The following is an 18,321-nucleotide window of genomic DNA, read 5'->3' on the forward strand; positions in this document are numbered from 1 at the left end:
AAATCAGGGAACTGTTGTTTATAGTTGACAACAATAGTCACTTAATAATATATTATCAGATTTATTTCAGTTTTTGGGTTTGCAACATTCAAGAAACATCAGCATAATTCATTGGATACACTATTAGAATCTATTACAATGCTGATATGAAGTGTTGCTGTGAGTCTAAATGTAGTCCTTTGATCCCTTTTATATTATACCTATATATATATATATATATGAAAAAAGATATTAACTTGTCCATTTGTTGCTTGTTTTTTTGTTGTTCTTAAATTAATTAATATCCACTATTGTTTTCAAAAGAAAATCTTTCCATGAACTCATACTGTGTGTATATATATATATATATATATATATATATATATATATATATATATATATATATATATATATATAGTAAACACCAGCAGAGATATACTGCCTATGTACAGACTGTCATGTGTCAGATGTGGACTATAAGGAGTGGCACATGTCTTAAAGTGAAAGTATAATCCTTTTGTAAATTTTGCACCGGTTTGTATCAAAATGTAGCATAAATATGGTGGAGCTCTGTAAGGCAGTGTTTAGGTCAGGTGAGTGGAACAAACCAGGAACAATATAGAAATAAATCTACACATTGTATTCGTATTTATACTAGTATCTGTTTACAGCACATTAGGTCTATGTACATTCTTCAGCCACTTTATTAGGAGCACATGTACACTTGCTGATTCAAGCAATTTTCTTGTTCCTAATAAAGTGAATATATGTATGTAAAGTATATGTATAAATAATGTATGTCATGTAACAATAAATAGATGCATAATAATACAACGGAAAGTAAGCATAAGTAATGAAATGTTGTGCAAAAATGTGTTTGTTTATCTGTCTGTCTGTCTGTCTGTCTGTCTATACATGAAATACACCATAAAAAAAAAAAACTTACTGATTAAACACACTGGGGTTACTAGTTGGTCAAATATTTATGACACTCTCCTTCTTGTGTGGTTTCCATAGCAATGCTTAAACCATCTAGTCAGGCAGACAGGGAGGCAGTTGTTCAGAGGACATGTAGGAAATGAGATCACCAGATCTTTGAGTGAGATATGTTTGATGTACTGTTTCTGGTGTGTCTTCTTTTACACACACACACACACACACACACACACACACACACACACACATATAGATAGATAGATAGATAGATAGATAGATAGATAGATAGATAGATAGATAGATAGATAGATAGATAGATAGATAGATAGACAGATAGACATATCTCACAATAGCTTTTACAGGATATTTAATGTAAGAAAAATACACTTAAAAATAATTACACACTATAAGTTAGAGTTAACTAAAAAAATAGAAAAAAAAAAACCTTTTTGATATGGGATCAACATTCAACATGGATGCTCTTGTTAATAACAGAAAATCTGCATGTTGTCCAGCCATGCAAACTTAAAACAAACAAGAAAAACAGACTGATTGACTTTACTCAAGGCATTATCTCAGAATAACTGCATAAACATTATTAAGACTGTGAAAATGTTACATTGTAAAGTTTTGTCAAGTCTCCCTACTTTACACATAGTATATGCATTTTTATACATTGTTCTTAAAAAAATGTCTGGTGAATATCCAATGCTAAACATTAATCTTTGCAAAGATTACAAATGCAATTAGACATTATAAATGTAATTAGACAAAGATTACAAATGTAATTAGACCTGAGAGTGTAGAGTGTTTTGCAAAAGTATTAATCCCCTTGGTGTTTGTCCTGTTTTGTTGCATTACAAGAGGGAATTAAAATGGATTTTTTTTTTTTTTTTTTTTGGGGGGGGGTAGCACCATTTGATTTACATACAGTAATATGCCTACAGCTTTAAAGGTGAAAATTGTTGTTTTATTGTGACACAAAAAATAAATAATTAAGATGAAAAAAAAAAGAAATCTGGAGTGTGCATACAGTAGGTATTTACACACTTTTTTATGAAACCCCTAAATAAGAGCTGGTCCAACCAATTCAATTCATAAGTTACATAATTAGTTGATTAAGATCCACCTGTGTTCAAATGTGGCATAGCCTTATCCATGGCTAACATTAACACATAGCTAGTTAACTTGGACACTGTTAGTTAGCATGTAAAAATGGAGTAACGCTAACATGAATAACATTAACTTATCTGAAGTCCTTTCAGAAATATATTTCACCATAATCTTGCCAAATAAACAGAATGTAGAAATCTTTCTTTTCTAATAACGTTAGCTGCCCAATATGATTTTGAGTTTGAAAAGAGTTTGTTAGCATGTCAGGTGGAGCGTCACTGACTAGCTAGCTTAACGTTAAACCACCATGATGGCACAGCATGTGTTCATTTTATAAATCCAGTAAGTTGCTTCAGAGGCATTAGGTTTTGTAAGCATTGTGGCAATAATACAACAATGCATTGACAGAAAATGTACTTTTAATACTTGAGTATTTTTAAAAACAAGTAGTTCAGTACTTTAACTTAAGTAAAAATTTGACTGTACAACTTTCACTTGTATCAGAGTAGCATTTGACCAGTGTGATCTGTACTTTCACTTACAGTGGTGCTTGAAAGTTTGTGAACCCTTTAGAATTTTCTATATTTCTGCATAAATATGACCTAAAGCATCATCAGATTTCCACACAAGTCCTAAAAGTAGATAAAGAGAACCCAGTTAAACAAATGAGACAAAAACTATTATACTTGGTCATTCATTTATTGAGGAAAATGATCCAATATTACACATCTGTGAGTGGCAAAAGTATGTGAACCTTTGCTTTCAGTATCTGGTGTGACCCCCTTGTGCATCAATAACTGCAACTAAACGTTTGCGGTAACTGTTGATCAGTCCTGCACACCAGCTTGGAGGAATTTTAGCCCATTCCTCCGTACAGAACAGCTTCAACTCTGGGATATTGGTGGGTTTCCTTACGCTTCAGGTCCTTCCACAACATTTTGATTGGATTAAGGTCAGGACTTTGACTTGGCCATTCCAAAACATTAACTTTATTCTTCTTTAACCATTCTTTGGTAGAACGTCTTGTGTGCTTAGGGTCATTGTGTTGCTGCATGACCCACCTTCTCTTGAGATTCAGTTCATGGACAGATGTCCTGACATTTTCCTTCAGAATTCACTGGTATAATTCAGAATTCATTATTCCATCAATGATGGCAAGCCGTCCTGGCCCAGATGCAGCAAAACAGGCCCAAACCATGATACTACCACCACCATGTTTCACAGATGGGATAAGGTTCTTATGCTGGAATGCAGTATTTTCCTTTCTCCAAACATAACGCTTCTCATTTAAACCAAAAAGTTCTATTTTGGTCTCATCCATCCACAAAACATTTTTCCAATAGCCTTCTGGCTTGTCCATGTGATCTTTAGCAAACTGCAGACGAGCAGCAATGTTCTTTTGGAGAGCAGTGGCTTTTTCCTTGCAACCCTGCCATGCACACCATTGTTGTTCAGTGTTCTCCTGATGGTGGCCTCATGAACATTAACATTAGCCAATGTGAGAGAGGCCTTCCGTTGCTTAGAAGTTACCCTAGGGTCCTTTGTGACCTCACCGACTATTACATGCCTTGCTCTTGGAGTGATCTTTGTTGGTCGACCATTCCTGGGGAGGGTAACAATGGTCTTGAATGTCCTCCATTTGTACCCAGTCTGTCTGACTGTGGATTGGTTGAGTCCAAACTCTTTAGAGATGGTTTTGTAACCTTTTCCAGCCTGATGAGCATCAACAACGCTTTTTCTGAGGTCCTCAGAAATCTCCTTTGTTCGTGCCATGATACACTTCCACAAACATGTGTTGTAAAGATCAGACTTTGATAGATCCCTGTTCTTTAAATAAAACAGGGTGCCCACTTACACCTGATTGTCATCCCATTGATTGAAAACACCTGACTCTAATTTCACCTTCAAATTAACTGCTAATCCTAGAGGTTCACATACTTTTGCCACTCACAGATATGTAATATTGGATCATTTTCCTCAATAAATAAATGACCAAGTATAATATTTTTGTCTCATTTGTTTAAATGGGTTCTCTTTATCTACTTTTAGGACTTGTGTGAAAAACTGATGTTTCAGATTATATTCATGCAGAAATATAGAAAATTCTAAAGGGTTCACAAACTTTCAAGCACCACTGTAAGTTATGAAGTTGGGTACTTTGTCCACCTCTGTAAAATATAAATTATATCAATATTGTATGGCTATAGTATTGCAAAAAATGAATTCTGCAAGTCTTCTCTCTCTATTTCTTCTAATGCTGTGCACTACATTACTCCAACACAACATAGTTAACACAGATAATTACATAATTATCAGAGTGCTGCGCGTAATTTTAGGATTCAGATTGCTTATCAAACATTTTTCCCCCTAGATTCAAATGGACAAAGGACGGGCAAGATTTTGATCCCTATCAGGACACCATGTTGATCACTAAAGAAAACTCTGGAACTTTTATCATCCTGAACAATGGGAACCTTACTGAATACCAAGGCATCTATCGCTGTTATGCCTCCAACAAGCTTGGAACGGCCATGTCAGAGGAAATTGAATTCATCATTCCCAGTGAGTAAAATATATGTGTACTATTATGGTTCTTTCAGTTAGATTTAAAAGCTGGAGTCTGCTGAACTAGCAACTCTTGCTCTCAATGGGGGTGTCCACTGTATTTGCCTGCTGCAAGCCTGCTGAACTTTGCCCTGCTGTATAACAATGCTGTATAAGTGTGTGTATGTGAACCATGGGGATGGAGTGGGTGAAAAGTAGACCCACTGCTCTCTTTATCATACACCTTGATACATTCCTCACAGTGCTGTAAAACCCATCATATTAATCTCTGGACGATGGAACCAGGCCAAAGGGGGCAGCGGTGACAAAGCATGAGCACTTCTTAGTCATTCGTTGGAGTTTGACATGATGTGGTGATGTAGTAATGGTGTGTTATTACTGTGCTTTGGGACCAAGGTTATAGGGTGCTATAAATCTTATCTGTTTTATGTTGGCATGTTCTTAAGAGAACTATAGAGAACCAGGCCTCTTACTGCCCTCCTGCTGCAATGGTATATTACTGCAACTGTCGATTTCAGTGTTTGCCCTGTTTTTGTTGTGCTTTCCAGATGTTCCGAAGTTCCCAAAAGAGAAAATTGATCCAATCAAGGTAGAAGAGGGACAGCCATTTATTCTGGAATGCAATCCACCTAAAGGAATTCCTCCACTGGAAATCTACTGGATGACCATAAGTTAGTATACAAACATGACATGCATGTAAATATATTGGGTCACATCATGCGTCTATAAAAAGTTGGTTTAATATTTCCTTACTTTCAGGACATGCTTATTTTTCATACAGAATTACTTTCGTCACTGCACAATTTGAGTTATTATTCAAAACTTCTTTATGAAATGTATTTGAATGCCTTGCTTTAGCATCACAGCATTACACTTATTTTGAGTGAGTAAAAAGCACTTACACAGAGGCATTCTTTTAATGATCAGCCAATTAGGTTTAATGTCATGCTCAACCATTTAACATAAAATAAAAATAAAAAGGCTGAGTAAATATTATGTGTATATTATGTGTATTTGCCATGCATTTGCAGGCACAAGACAGCACTGAAAACATTTTCTGTGCTCTTTCTCTCTCTCTCTTACTCATGTAGGCATGAAGCAAATAGAGCAGGATGAGAGAGTGACTGTGGGGCTAAATGGGAATCTCTATTTCTCAAACGCCATTCAGACAGACAGCCGGAGAGATTATTGCTGCTATGCATCCTTCCCAAGAATACGCACCATCGTCCAGAAAACTGCCATGTCCGTTATTGTCAGCAACTGTATGTAAAACCTTCAAACACATTGTTCACTGATGTATTCTATATTGACCCAGATCAATACTTTAATGATATAAACAGTATAAAAACTTGACATGCTTTAAGGTTTTGATGCAGTTGCATGTGGGCAGGTGTGCACATAAGAGATGGAAGGAATGATATGGTAGAAAAAGTGGCTATTTGCTGTCATATTTAGAAAGGCTAGATTTTTGAAACATATTAATTTGACTTGCACTTGAAATTATAAGGCTTATTATCCTGTACCTCTGTGGCAAAACAAAGGAAACTAAGCTAATACTTGCATTCCTTAAGTAGTTATCAAGAAAACTCATGGTTTCAGATACAGGCGGCACATTGTAGATTATGATTTCTAAATATATAATAGTTCCAAAGCACAGGAAGTTGCTGTGTGCAATTTCCTTAAATCACAAGTTTAAAAAAAAAGGATAGTGCATTCATTCGTTCCTTATACCATTTATCCGTTGTGGGTGACAGGTGGGGTACACTCTGGACAGGTCACCAATCTATTGCAGGGCTAACACGGAGAGACAGACAAGCAGCCATGCTCACAGTCACACCTACAGGAAATTTAGAGTAGCCATTTAACCTAATCCACATGCCTTTGGACTGTTGGAGGAAACTGGAGCACCCAGAGGAATCCCATGCAAGCACAAGGAGAATATGCAAACTCCACACAGAAAGAACCTAGTTTACCAGCAGGTTAAAACCCGGAACCTCCTTGCTGTGAGGTGACAGTGCTAACCACTGCACCACTGTGTCACCCCATAGAAAGGACAATATAAGAACCAAAAAAAAAAAAGTAAATTTATTTTATTTACATAACCTTGCTTATTATGAAGCTAGGAGGGTCAGCAAAGTGGGTAAAGGGCCTTGTGGTATGGCTACGTACACTGTGGGCAAAGTGTCCCACAGTGGTAGTGAGGTTTGAACCCACAATCTTTTGATTAACAGCCTAGAGCCTTAATCACTGAGCCACTACTGGCAATAAAATTATTGCCATCTTTCTGGATCTCATTTCTAGACCTATCAGTAAGGTTCTACTTGTGTTCAAATTCTCACTTCCATAACTAGGGTAGCACAATGGTGGAGCACATAGCTTATGGCTTTAGGCCCCTCGATTTGATCTTGAGCTTAGATTATTCTCTGTGTGGAGGCGTACATGTTCTCACTCTGTCCACTTGGGCTTCTTTTGGATTATCTGTTTTCCTCTTACCTCCAAAAACACGTTATTAAGTGAATTGGCATTGCTAAATTGCCTCTAGGTGTGAATGTGTGTGTGCATGATGCCCTGTGATGGACTGACATACCATCTCGTGTGTATTCCTGCCTCATGTACAGTGTTCCTAGGATAGTATCTAGATCCAACACAACCCTGACCAGAATAGTGGTTACAGAAGAAGAATAAATTATCCTTGCAGCTAGATAGCTTTTCATGTTATCTTGACTGTGGCTACTGAATAATTCATAGCAGTTGCTGAAAAAAATACTTTAATATAGAAAATGCAATATTCTATGGAGACTTGGGGTGGGGGTGGGGGGGGTTTCTCCTTGTTCTACCTTTACACATCAAATCTGTCATTTTGACCTGAACAGAACATAAGACTTCACAGACTGTGTCAGAGACACATGCATATACAGCAATGGTGTTTGATCAATGACATAGCATCAACTCAGCCATAGCAAGCACTAGGTTTATTCTGATGTTCAGGGTGCAGTGATAGATCAAACAGTTTGATTCATGGTCATCTGTGTTTAAGACATCTGGGACATATCATCCATTCTTTGAAGAAGAGTCTTTTAAACATTAGCATTGCTCATAAAGCTCATGCTTTTGCACTGGCCTACATTAAAGTCATGATCGGGGATTTAAGAGAAGCATATTGTTATAGCTGCCTGATTACATTTTCTAAACTATTAAAGGAAGGCATTTGAAGCATGTTCAAGAAACATTGGATCAGGGCATAGAGGAACTTATTTAAAAGATAAATTGTGATTTACTCAATGTAATCATTTGGAAAACTTGGAACTGAACCTTCTTCTGGGAAGACTCACAGAAATGTACAACCATTTACATGCAGTGCCACCAGAAAGTATCCCATGATTATTTCTCTTTTTGCTGTATTGCAACATGAAATTTAAGCATATCTTAATATTTTATTTCCTGTCCCCTTTGCAGTGAATCTCTACAAAAATCAAATGAAATCAAATATTTAGATGCCCACAAAAAACAAACTAACTAAAAACTGCTCAACTGAATTAGTATTCACCCCCTCAGTGTGAACTGTCGTTTTTCAATTACGAATGGGTTGTCTCACGTGTTTCTATGAGTTTAGCACCTTTATTTTGTAGAAGTTTCTTCCATTCAGGTCACACCACAGATTTTCAGTTGGATTCAAGTCTGCATTTTATTTGGCCATTCCAAAACACATACCTTTTTTTTTCTCCCCCCAACAATTCTTTTGTAGCTTTTAACCCTGTGCTTTGGCAAATTGTCCTGTTGGAACATACACTTTATGGACAAAAGTTTGGATACCCATATATAGGCATTTCCCAAGCTGTTTCCACAAATTTGCAAGCCCATGATTGTATAGGATGTCTTTGTGTGCTGTGAAGTTAGACTTTCCTTTCACTGGAACTAATGGACCCAAACCTGTTCCAGCATAACAATGTTCTTTTACACAAACTGGAGTACATGAAACCATGAAGAAATGAAGATGAGTTGCCAGGGATGGTGGAGAAGAACTTGAGTGTCCTAAACAGAGACCTGAACTCAACCCTCCTAAACACCTTTGTGCTGAACTAGAGCACTGTCTACAGCCCAGGCTTGCTCACCCAACATTAGTGCCTGACGTCACTAATGCTTTTGTGGATGAATCGGTACAAATCCCCACAGCCACATCTACAAACTAGTGGAAAACCTTATCAGTAGAGTGGAGTTTATTATAACAGCAAAGGGAGGACTAAATCTGGAATGGAATTTTCAGCAAGCACATGTGAGTATGATGGACAGGTGTCTACAAACTTCTGGCCACATAGTGTATATTTTCATCCTAAATGCAGAAGTCTTGCTGACTGGAACAGGTCTGCCTCAACAATTTCATTTATTTGGTCCCATCCGTATTACCATATCTATGGTAGGAACAAGTTTTCCAGTTCCTCTGCTGAACAGTAACCTGAGACCATGATGCTACCACCAATGTGCTTGATTACGGAATTGTGTTACTTGGGTGTTGGGGTGGATTTGGTTTGTGCCAAACATTTGGCTTTAGACCAAATATCTCAACATTTATTATATTGAAGTTTAAAATAATCCCATTCTAATATGCTCAAATCATAAGGGGTAAATACATTCTAGAGGCACTATACCGTATGTGTATAAAAAGCAACATTTAAATTATTCAAAAATTTGGATAATGCATAAACACAACATAAGTTTGATAACAAAATGACATTACAAATCCCTGATCGTAACTTGAATCACTACTGCCAGGTATCTATATCTCATTTATGGTTTATTACATTCATTATTTGGATTTATTATTTGTACCTCCATGTATTTTCCATCTGTCTTCCATTTCTCCATTTCAGCCAAGTCAGAGAGTCATTCTGGTAGTGGAAGGGGAACAGGTGAGCATTGTTCACTAGGCCTGCTTCTCGAGAATAGCATATGTACTTAGCAGCACAAAACAAAGATTTCAAACCTTTTGTAATACTTAAATTTAAACCGAGACATAGTACTTCAGGATGAGTCCACATGGTGTGTTCTGTGGCATCTGGTGGATATATCCAGAAATTAATTTTTTTTTAATGCCTTCAGTGGCATGTGTATAAAAATGAATTATTAGATTAACTATTAATTACAACATCATGTGCAAAGAAATGGCTTTTCATGCAATCATATGCATCATATGGCCTCACATATGGATCATACCTCATCCTAGCCAATGCCATTCTGGAGAGGAAGCCCAGTCTTCTGTCGCCCTCTGGTGGTCAAACATACACTCATATTGTCAAAGGGGAGGAACTGCTCTTAGAATGCATTGCTGAAGGCTAGTAAGTAACATTCTCTCATCTAACTGAATTGAACTTATTTACTGCTATGAGATTTCTTGCATTGTGTGTCATTTACAGACATTAGTGGAATGATAACCAACAGCTCTTTGACGATCAATAAATATGTTAGAACATTAATATGACATTAAATATTTTTTTCGAAGAATGTGTTTACCTTCAAGTACAAGTGCAATCCAGTCGCATAAATGTACTTCCCCATCTCTAAATGTTGCTTAAAGAACAAAACAACACTATTTGTCATTTTACTTATTGATGAATATTTTCTTGTGGCCTTTTCTTCCTCTAGCCCAACTCCAATGGTTGAGTGGATCAAGATAGGAGAGGAACTTCCTGACCGAGCTGTGTTGAATAATTTTGGAAAGCACCTCACCATAGAGGACGTGACAGAAGATGATGAAGGGAAATACATGTGCAAGGCCCTTAATGCCCATGGAGAAGCTGTGCACTACTTCCATGTAGCAGTGGAGGGTGAGACTGATTGATTGATTTGAGGTATTAAAAACAATGTGGGGGGCAGCACGGTGGTGTTGTGGTTAGCGCTGTCGCCTCACAGCAAGAAGGTCTGGGTTCGAGCCCGGTGGCCGACGAGGGCCTTTCTGTGTGGAGTTTGCATGTTCTCCCCGTGTCCGTGTGGGTATACTCCGGTTTCCCCCACAGTCCAAAGACATGCAGGTTAGGTTAACTGGTGACTCTAAATTGACCGTAGGTGTGAGTGTGACTGGTTGTCTGTGTCTATGTTGCCCCTTTTCCACCAAAGCAGTTCCAGGGCTGGTTCGGGGCCAGTGCTTAGTTTGGAACCGGGTTTTCTGTTTCCACTGACAAAGAACTGGCTCTGGGGCCAGAAAAAACGGTTTCAGGCTAGCACCAGCTCTTTGCTGGGCTAGAGGAAAGAACTGCTTACGTCGGGGGGGGTGGAGTTGTTAAGACTAACAACAATAGCAAGACCGCGAAAGGTCACCATTTTTAAGCGACGAGAAGCAGCAGCTGTACAAACGCGAAGTCATCCATTATTGTTGTTGTTGTTGCTGCTTCTTCTTCTCCGTGTTGTTGTTGCTTCGATGTTCGCGCCAAGGTTTATGCAAACGCAGCGACGTAACTGACGTATACAGTGACGTAACTGACGTATACAGTGACATAATGACGTGGCTCCCCTTAGCACCCTGAGGTATGGAAAAGCAAACTGGTTCTCAGCTGGCTCGCAAGTTGAATGAGTTGCGAACCAGCACCAGCACAGGCCCCGAACCAGCCCTAGAACTGATTTGGTGGAAAAGGGGTACAGTGGGGCAAAAAAGTATTTAGTCAGTCACCAATTGTGCAAGTTCTCCCACTTAAAAAGATGAGAGAGGCCTGTAATTTTCATCATAGGTATACCTCAACTATGAGAGACAAAATGAGAAAAAAAATCCAGAAAATCACATTGTCTGATTTTTAAAGAATTTATTTGCAAATTATGGTGGAAAATAAGTATTTGGTCAATAACAAAAGTTCATCTCAATACTTTGTTATATACCCTTTGTTGGCACTGACAGAGGTCAGACCTTTTCTGTAAGTCTTCACAAGGTTTTCACACACTGTTGCTGGTATTTTGGCCCATTCCTCCATGCAGATCTCCTCTAGAGCAGTGATGTTTTGGGGCTGTCGCTGGGCAACACGGACTTTCAACTCCCTCCAAAGATTTTCTATGAGGTTGAGATCTGGAGACTGGCTAGGCCACTCCAGGACCTTGAAATGTTTCTTACGAAGCCACTCCTTCATTGCCCGGGTGGTGCGTTTGGGATCATTGTCATGCTGAAAGACCCAGCCACGTTTCATCTTCGATGCCCTTGCTGATGGAAGGAGGCTTTCACTCAAAATCTCACAATACATGGCCCCATTCATTCTTTCCTTTACATGGATCAGTCGTCCTGGTCCCTTTGCAGAAAAACAGCCCCAAAGCATGATGTTTCCACCCCCATGCTTCACAGTAGGTATGGTGTTCTTTGGATGCAACTCAGCATTCTTTCTCCTCCAAACATGACAAGTTGAGTTTTTACCAAAAAGTTCTATTTTGGTTTCATCTGACCATATGACATTCTCCCAGTCCTCTTCTGGATCATCCAAATGCTCTCTAGCAAACTTCAGACGGGCATGGACATGTACTGGCTTAAGCAGGGGGACACGTCTGGCACTGCAGGATTTGAGTCCCTGGCGGCGTAGTGTGTTACTGATGGTAGCCTTTGTTACTTTGGTCCCAGCTCTCTGCAGGTCATTCACTAGGTCCCCCCGTGTGGTTCTGGGATTTTTGCTCACCGTTCTTGTGATCATTTTGACCCCATGGGGTGAGATCTTGCGTGGAGCCCCAGATCAAGGGAGATTATCAGTGGTCTTGTATGTCTTCCATTTTCTAATAATTGCTCCCACAGTTGATTTCTTCACACCAAGCTGCTTACCTATTGCAGATTCAGTCTTCCCAGCCTGGTGCAGGTCTACAATTTTGTTTCTGGTGTCCTTTGACAGCTCTTTGGTCTTGCCCATAGTGGAGTTTGGAGTGTGACTGTTTGAGGTTGTGGACAGGTGTCTTTTATACTGATAACGAGTTCAAACAGGTGCCATTAATACAGGTAACGAGTGGAGGACAGAGGAGCCTCTTAAAGAAGAAGTTACAGGTCTGTGAGAGCCAGAAATCTTGCTTGTTTGTAGGTGACCAAATACTTATTTTACCGAGGAATTTACCAATTAATTCATTAAAAATCCTACAATGTGATTTCCTGGGTTCTTTCCCTCCATTCTGTCTCTCATAGTTGAAGTGTACCTATGATGAAAATTACAGGCCTCTCATCTCTTTAAGTGGGATAACTTGCACAATGGCGGCACGGTGGTGTAGTGGTTAGCGCTGTCGCCTCACAGCAAGAAGGTCCTGGGTTCGAGCCCCGGGGCCGGCGAGGGCCTTTCTGTGTGGAGTTTGCATGTTCTCCCCGTGTCCGCGTGGGTTTCCTCCGGGTGCTCCGGTTTCCCCCACAGTCCAAAGACATGCAGGTTAGGTTGACTGGTGACTCTAAATTGGCCGTAGGTGTGAATGTGAGTGTGAATGGTTGTCTGTGTCTATGTGTCAGCCCTGTGATGACCTGGCGACTTGTTCAGGGTGTACCCCGCCTTTCGCCCGTAGTCAGCTGGGATAGGCTCCAGCTTGCCTGCGACCCTGTAGAAGGATAAAGCGGCTAGAGATAATGAGATAATGAGATGAGAACTTGCACAATTGGTGGCTGACTAAATACTTTTTTGCCCCACTGTATGTGTCAGCCCTGTGATGACCTGGTGACTTGTCCAGGGTGTACCCCGCCTTTTGCCCATAGTCAGCTGGGATAGGCTCCAGCTTGCCTGCGACCCTGTAGAACAGGAAAAGCGGCTAGAGATAATGAGATGAGATGAGACAAATATGGGTGTTTCTATGTCCTATGTCAGTGTTTATATCAGATCTAATAATCTATTGTAGTGTATTAATGGAATGCAACACCACACCTTGTTACAGATGGGAGCCCAAGAATTAAATAAATGCAAGAAAAACCAACTGTTTTTTAAAATTGTAGGTATTGTATTTAAAACTGTATGGACATGCCAGAAACCAACATAAAACCATGCAGAGCATTCTCACTCAAAAGGGATTAATGATCCAAAAGTGGGGTCTGGTTGATTAATGCAAGAACTTATTACCATGTTTGTGTACAGCAAACAAGCAATTTATTAAAACCAAGAAGTACACTCAAACAAGTGGATATAGAAACCACTCAATGGGATAGATTCTTACACATTAACAAAAAAGGATTTTTCCTATGAGTTGGAAAAAGATCCATCCATTGAGTTCTCTGACATCTCAAACCACCTGGTGCTGCAGACATCATTTTACACGGACAAACAGATGAAAACCTCGAAGAGCATGGAGACGTACAACTTTTTATATGTGGCTGGGTTAAAGATCTGGGGATCAAGACACTAAAAGATAGATGGTGGTAAATGGATCTAAGTGCAGGAAGAGTGTTTATTAGCAGGCGTGATGATATTTACAAAAACAAAACACAACTGAAAGTAAAGTAGAATCATCAAGCAGAGTATTTGAACAGTGTTATAAACATGGCTAGAAACAAATGTGACAGTGATAATGATGATACTTCACAAAGCCTCTGTGAAAAGAGTGTCTGTGTCTGTGCGTGCTGATTGCATTCAAATCAGTGTCAGGTGTTTCTCATAATGACCAGGTCCCAAGAGCGCACACACACAACGCGCTCTGTGAGCATGCGCAGCCACTCGAGCTGTGCCAGATTCAAGTGCGCAAAGGTGTGACAGTTAAGTGTTCACCTGCTGTGTGACCACAGCTTTTAGCTCACATGTACTAGTGCATCCCAAAAAATTAGAATACCATGAAAAAGTTCCTTTTTTTTCATAATTTAATTCAAAAAGGTAAACTTTCATGTATTCTATATTCATTACATGTAAAGTGAAATATTTAAAGCCTTTTTTGTTTTAATTTTGATGATTATGGCTTATAGCTCATGAAAATCAGAAATCCAGTATCTCAAATTATTAGAATATTCCCTAAGGTCAATAAAAAAAAAGGATTTACAATACAGAAATGTCCAACTTCTGAAAAGTATATTCATTTATACACTCAATACTTGGTTGGGGCTCCTTTACCATGAATTATTGTATCAGTGCGGTGTGGCATGGAGGTGATCAGTCTGTGGCACTGCTGAGGTGTTATTGAAGCCCAGGTTGCTTTGATAGTGGCCTTCAGCATATCTATATTTTTGGGTCAGGTGTTTCTCATCTTCCTCTTGACAATACCCCATAGATTCTCTATGGGGTTCAGGTCAGGCAAGTTGGCTGGCTAATCAAACACAGTAATATCATGGTCAGCAAACCATTTGGTAGTAGTTTTGGCACTGTGGGTAGGTGCTAAGTCCTGCTGGAAAAGGAAATCAGCATCTCCAAAAAGCTTGTCAGCAGATGGAAGCATGAAGTGCTCTAAAATCTCCTGGTAGATGGCTGTGTTGACTTTGGACTTGATAAAATACAGTGGACCAACACCAGCAGATGACATGGCAGCCCAAATCATCACAGACTGTGGAAACGTCACATGGGCTTCAAACACCTTGGATTCTGTGCCTCTCCACTCTTCCTCCCGACTCTAGAACCGTGATTTCCAAATTAAATGCAAAATGTACTTTCATCTGAAAAGAGGACTTTGGACCACTGAGCAACAGTCCATTTCTTTCTCTCCTTAACCCAGATAAGACACTTCTGACATTGTCTCTGGCTTAGGAGTAGCTTGATATTAGGAATGCGAAAGTTGTATCCCCTTTCTTGAAGATGTCTGTTCATGATGGGTCTTGATACACTGACACCAGCCTCAGTCCACTCCTTGTGAAGCTCTCCCAAGTTCTTGAATCAACTTTTCTTGACAATCCTCTCAAGACTGCGGCCATCCCTGGTTTTCCAGCCACCCTTTTCAGCAATGACCTTTTGTGGCTTATCCTCCTTGTGGAGGGCATCAGTGATCATCTTCTGGACAACAGTCAAGTCAGCAGTCTTCCCCATGATTGTGGTTGTGTGTACTGAACTAGACCGAGAGATACACTGTGTTCATACTGTTTTACTCAAACTCGAAATGAAATATTCTAATGTTTTGAGATTTTTTTTTAATGTTTTTGTACTGTATGCCATACTGATTAAAATTTAAATAGAAAAATGCTTGAAACATTTTAGTTTATGTGTAATGAGTCTATAATATATAACATTTTCACTTTCTTAAATAACTGATGGAAAATATTGAACTTTTTCACAATATTCTAATTTTTTGAGATGCACTAGTATATCGCCATGCATCGCCACCAAAATGCCAAAGCATCGCGAGCTGTAGTGTTTTCAACTTTATGAGGCGGATGTGATGTGGCATGCAACCCAGCAATTGTACCCTACTATGAGTAAAAATTAGCTTCAACTTGAAAAAAAATTGCGGCCCACTAGATGGGACTTCGCAGTCCATGAATGGGTCACGGCCCAGTGGTTGAGAAACACTGCATTAGTACACAGTTTCATGTCTGACCACAAAAATAAAAAAAAAAGGTGAAAAGATTAAAATATATCTTTGACTCAAATTATTAAATTGGATATGCCAGGCTCGTTGTTAAATTGTGTGTACCTTTATTATTCTTTTGTGACAGAGCCTCCTAAGTGGGATATTGAACCCAAGGGTCAGTTAAATGTCATTGGAGCTAATGTCATTATTAGATGTGCTGCATCTGGCAACCCAGTACCCGCTGTTTCATGGATGGTGAACGGGCGCTCTCTGCATGGTATGTCTTCCTTAACACTGTACACTACTGTTGTGTGTTTAGACATGTGAGAAGTGGTACACATAGTTTTCCCTGGTTCATGCCATGTCTGTCGAACAGTCAGAGCTAAAGTTGTTTTCTAAAGGTTTTTTTTTTCCCCACATGAAATTCTTCAGGAGTGAGGAATTTTGATTTCTCAGTAACAAGCTGTGTTGTTTTTGTCTTATTAAAGGAGACATATTATGAAAAACTCACTTTTTCAGTGCTTGTGCACATACATTTGGGTATCTGGAGTGCCTACCAACTCACAAACTCTGAAAGAAGACAACTCAGTCATTGTCTTTTGGGCTGCCAATTTCAGAAAATGTCCAACAGCTATTTAGAATTATGCTGCCCTCTCATCTGGGTATCACTCCCCTCTTCCACTGGCCAGTCAGGTAGTACTTTCCTCATGAATATTCATGAGGAAGTGATACCTGATTGGCCAGTAGAAGAGGGGCGTTGGGGTGAACAGTGGCTTATTATCATTTAAAGGAACAGGCACTCAACTCGGCCATTTTGAACAGTGCTGTTTAGACAGAGTGAGAGGAGAGCTGTGGTGTTTTATCCTTGTGGTATTTTGACTAAAGCATGTCACAGACATATTAAGACCTCAGGGAACTGTGTCACCTTTAACTTCAAGAAAATGTGAGAGATCAGCTGTTCATAGCTACTCTAACATAAGCAACAACAGGAACTAACTTTTTGTTTTGATATTCCACATTAATGTACAGCTCCAATTCCAAAAAAGTTGGGATGCTGTGTAAATTGTAAATAAAAACAGAATGCAATAATTTGCAAATCATGTACAACCCTGATTCCAAAAAAGTTGGGACAAAGTATAAATTGTAAATAAAAACAGAATGCAATGATGTGGAAGTTTCAAAATTCCATATTTTATTCAGAATAAAACATAGATGACATATCAAATGTTTAAATTGAGAAAATGTATTATTTAAAGAGAAAAATTAGGTGATTTTAAATTTCATGACAACAACACATCTCAAAAAAGTTGGGACAAGGCCATGTTTACCACTGTGAGACATCCCCTTTTCTCTTTACAACAGTCTGTAAACGTCTGGGGACTGAGGAGACAAGTTGCTCAAGTTTAGGGATAGGAATGTTAACCCATTCTTGTCTAATGTAGGATTCTAGTTGCTCAACTGTCTTAGGTCTTTTTTGTCGTATCTTCTGTTTTATGATGCGCCAAATGTTTTCTATGGGTGAAAGATCTGGACTGCAGGCTGGCCAGTTCAGTACCCGGACCCTTCTTCTACGCAGCCATGATGCTGTAATTGATGCAGTATGTGGTTTGGCATTGTCATGTTGGAAAATGCAAGGTCTTCCCTGAAAGAGACGTCATCTGGATGGGAGCATATGTTGCTCTAGAACCTGGATATACCTTTCAGCATTGATGGTGTCTTTCCAGATGTGTAAGCTGCCCATGCCACACGCACTAATGCAACCCCATACCATCAGAGATGCAGGCTTCTGAACTGAGTGCTGATAACAACTTGGGTCGTCCTTCTCCTCTTTAGTCCGAATGACACGGCGTCCCTGATTTCCATAAAGAACTTCAAATTTTGATTCATCTGACCACAAAACAGTTTTCCACTTTGCCACAGTCCATTTTAAATGAGCCTTGGCCCAGAGAAGACGTCTGCGCTTCTGGATCATGTTTAGATACGGCTTCTTCTTTGAACTATAGAGTTTTAGCTGGCAACGGCAGATGGCACGGTGAATTGTGTTCACAGATAATGTTCTCTGGAAATATTCCTGAGCCCATTTTGTGATTTCCAATACAGAAGCATGCCTGTATGTGATGCAGTGCCGTCTGAAGATCACGGGCACCCAGTATGGTTTTCCAGCCTTGACCCTTACACACAGAGATTCTTCCAGATTTTACACTGTCGAACTCCTTTCTGATATTGCTCCATTATTTGTCAGCGCAGAATTAGGGGGATTGGTGAGCCTCTTCCCATCTTTACTTCTGAGAGCTGCTGCCACTCCAAGATGCTCTTTTTATA

General features: G+C 39.4%; 1 protein-coding gene across 4 annotated transcripts in view; it reads left to right on the forward strand.

Annotated features, from left to right (window-relative positions):
• Positions 1-18,321, forward strand: part of chl1b (cell adhesion molecule L1-like b) — a 163,879-nt gene that overhangs the window by 79,390 nt on the left and 66,168 nt on the right. For all 4 annotated transcript variants that reach the window (XM_060919263.1, XM_060919264.1, XM_060919265.1 and 1 more), the window contains exons 4-10: positions 4,400-4,590; positions 5,142-5,264; positions 5,685-5,855; positions 9,462-9,500; positions 9,815-9,926; positions 10,234-10,415; positions 16,145-16,276. In XM_060919263.1, the coding sequence (XP_060775246.1) occupies positions 4,400-4,590; positions 5,142-5,264; positions 5,685-5,855; positions 9,462-9,500; positions 9,815-9,926; positions 10,234-10,415; positions 16,145-16,276 (950 nt within the window). The remainder of the gene's footprint in view (positions 1-4,399; positions 4,591-5,141; positions 5,265-5,684; positions 5,856-9,461; positions 9,501-9,814; positions 9,927-10,233; positions 10,416-16,144; positions 16,277-18,321) is intronic.

The sequence above is a fragment of the Neoarius graeffei genome, chromosome 4 (assembly GCF_027579695.1).
Source record: "Neoarius graeffei isolate fNeoGra1 chromosome 4, fNeoGra1.pri, whole genome shotgun sequence".
Taxonomy (NCBI): Eukaryota; Metazoa; Chordata; class Actinopteri; order Siluriformes; family Ariidae; genus Neoarius; species Neoarius graeffei.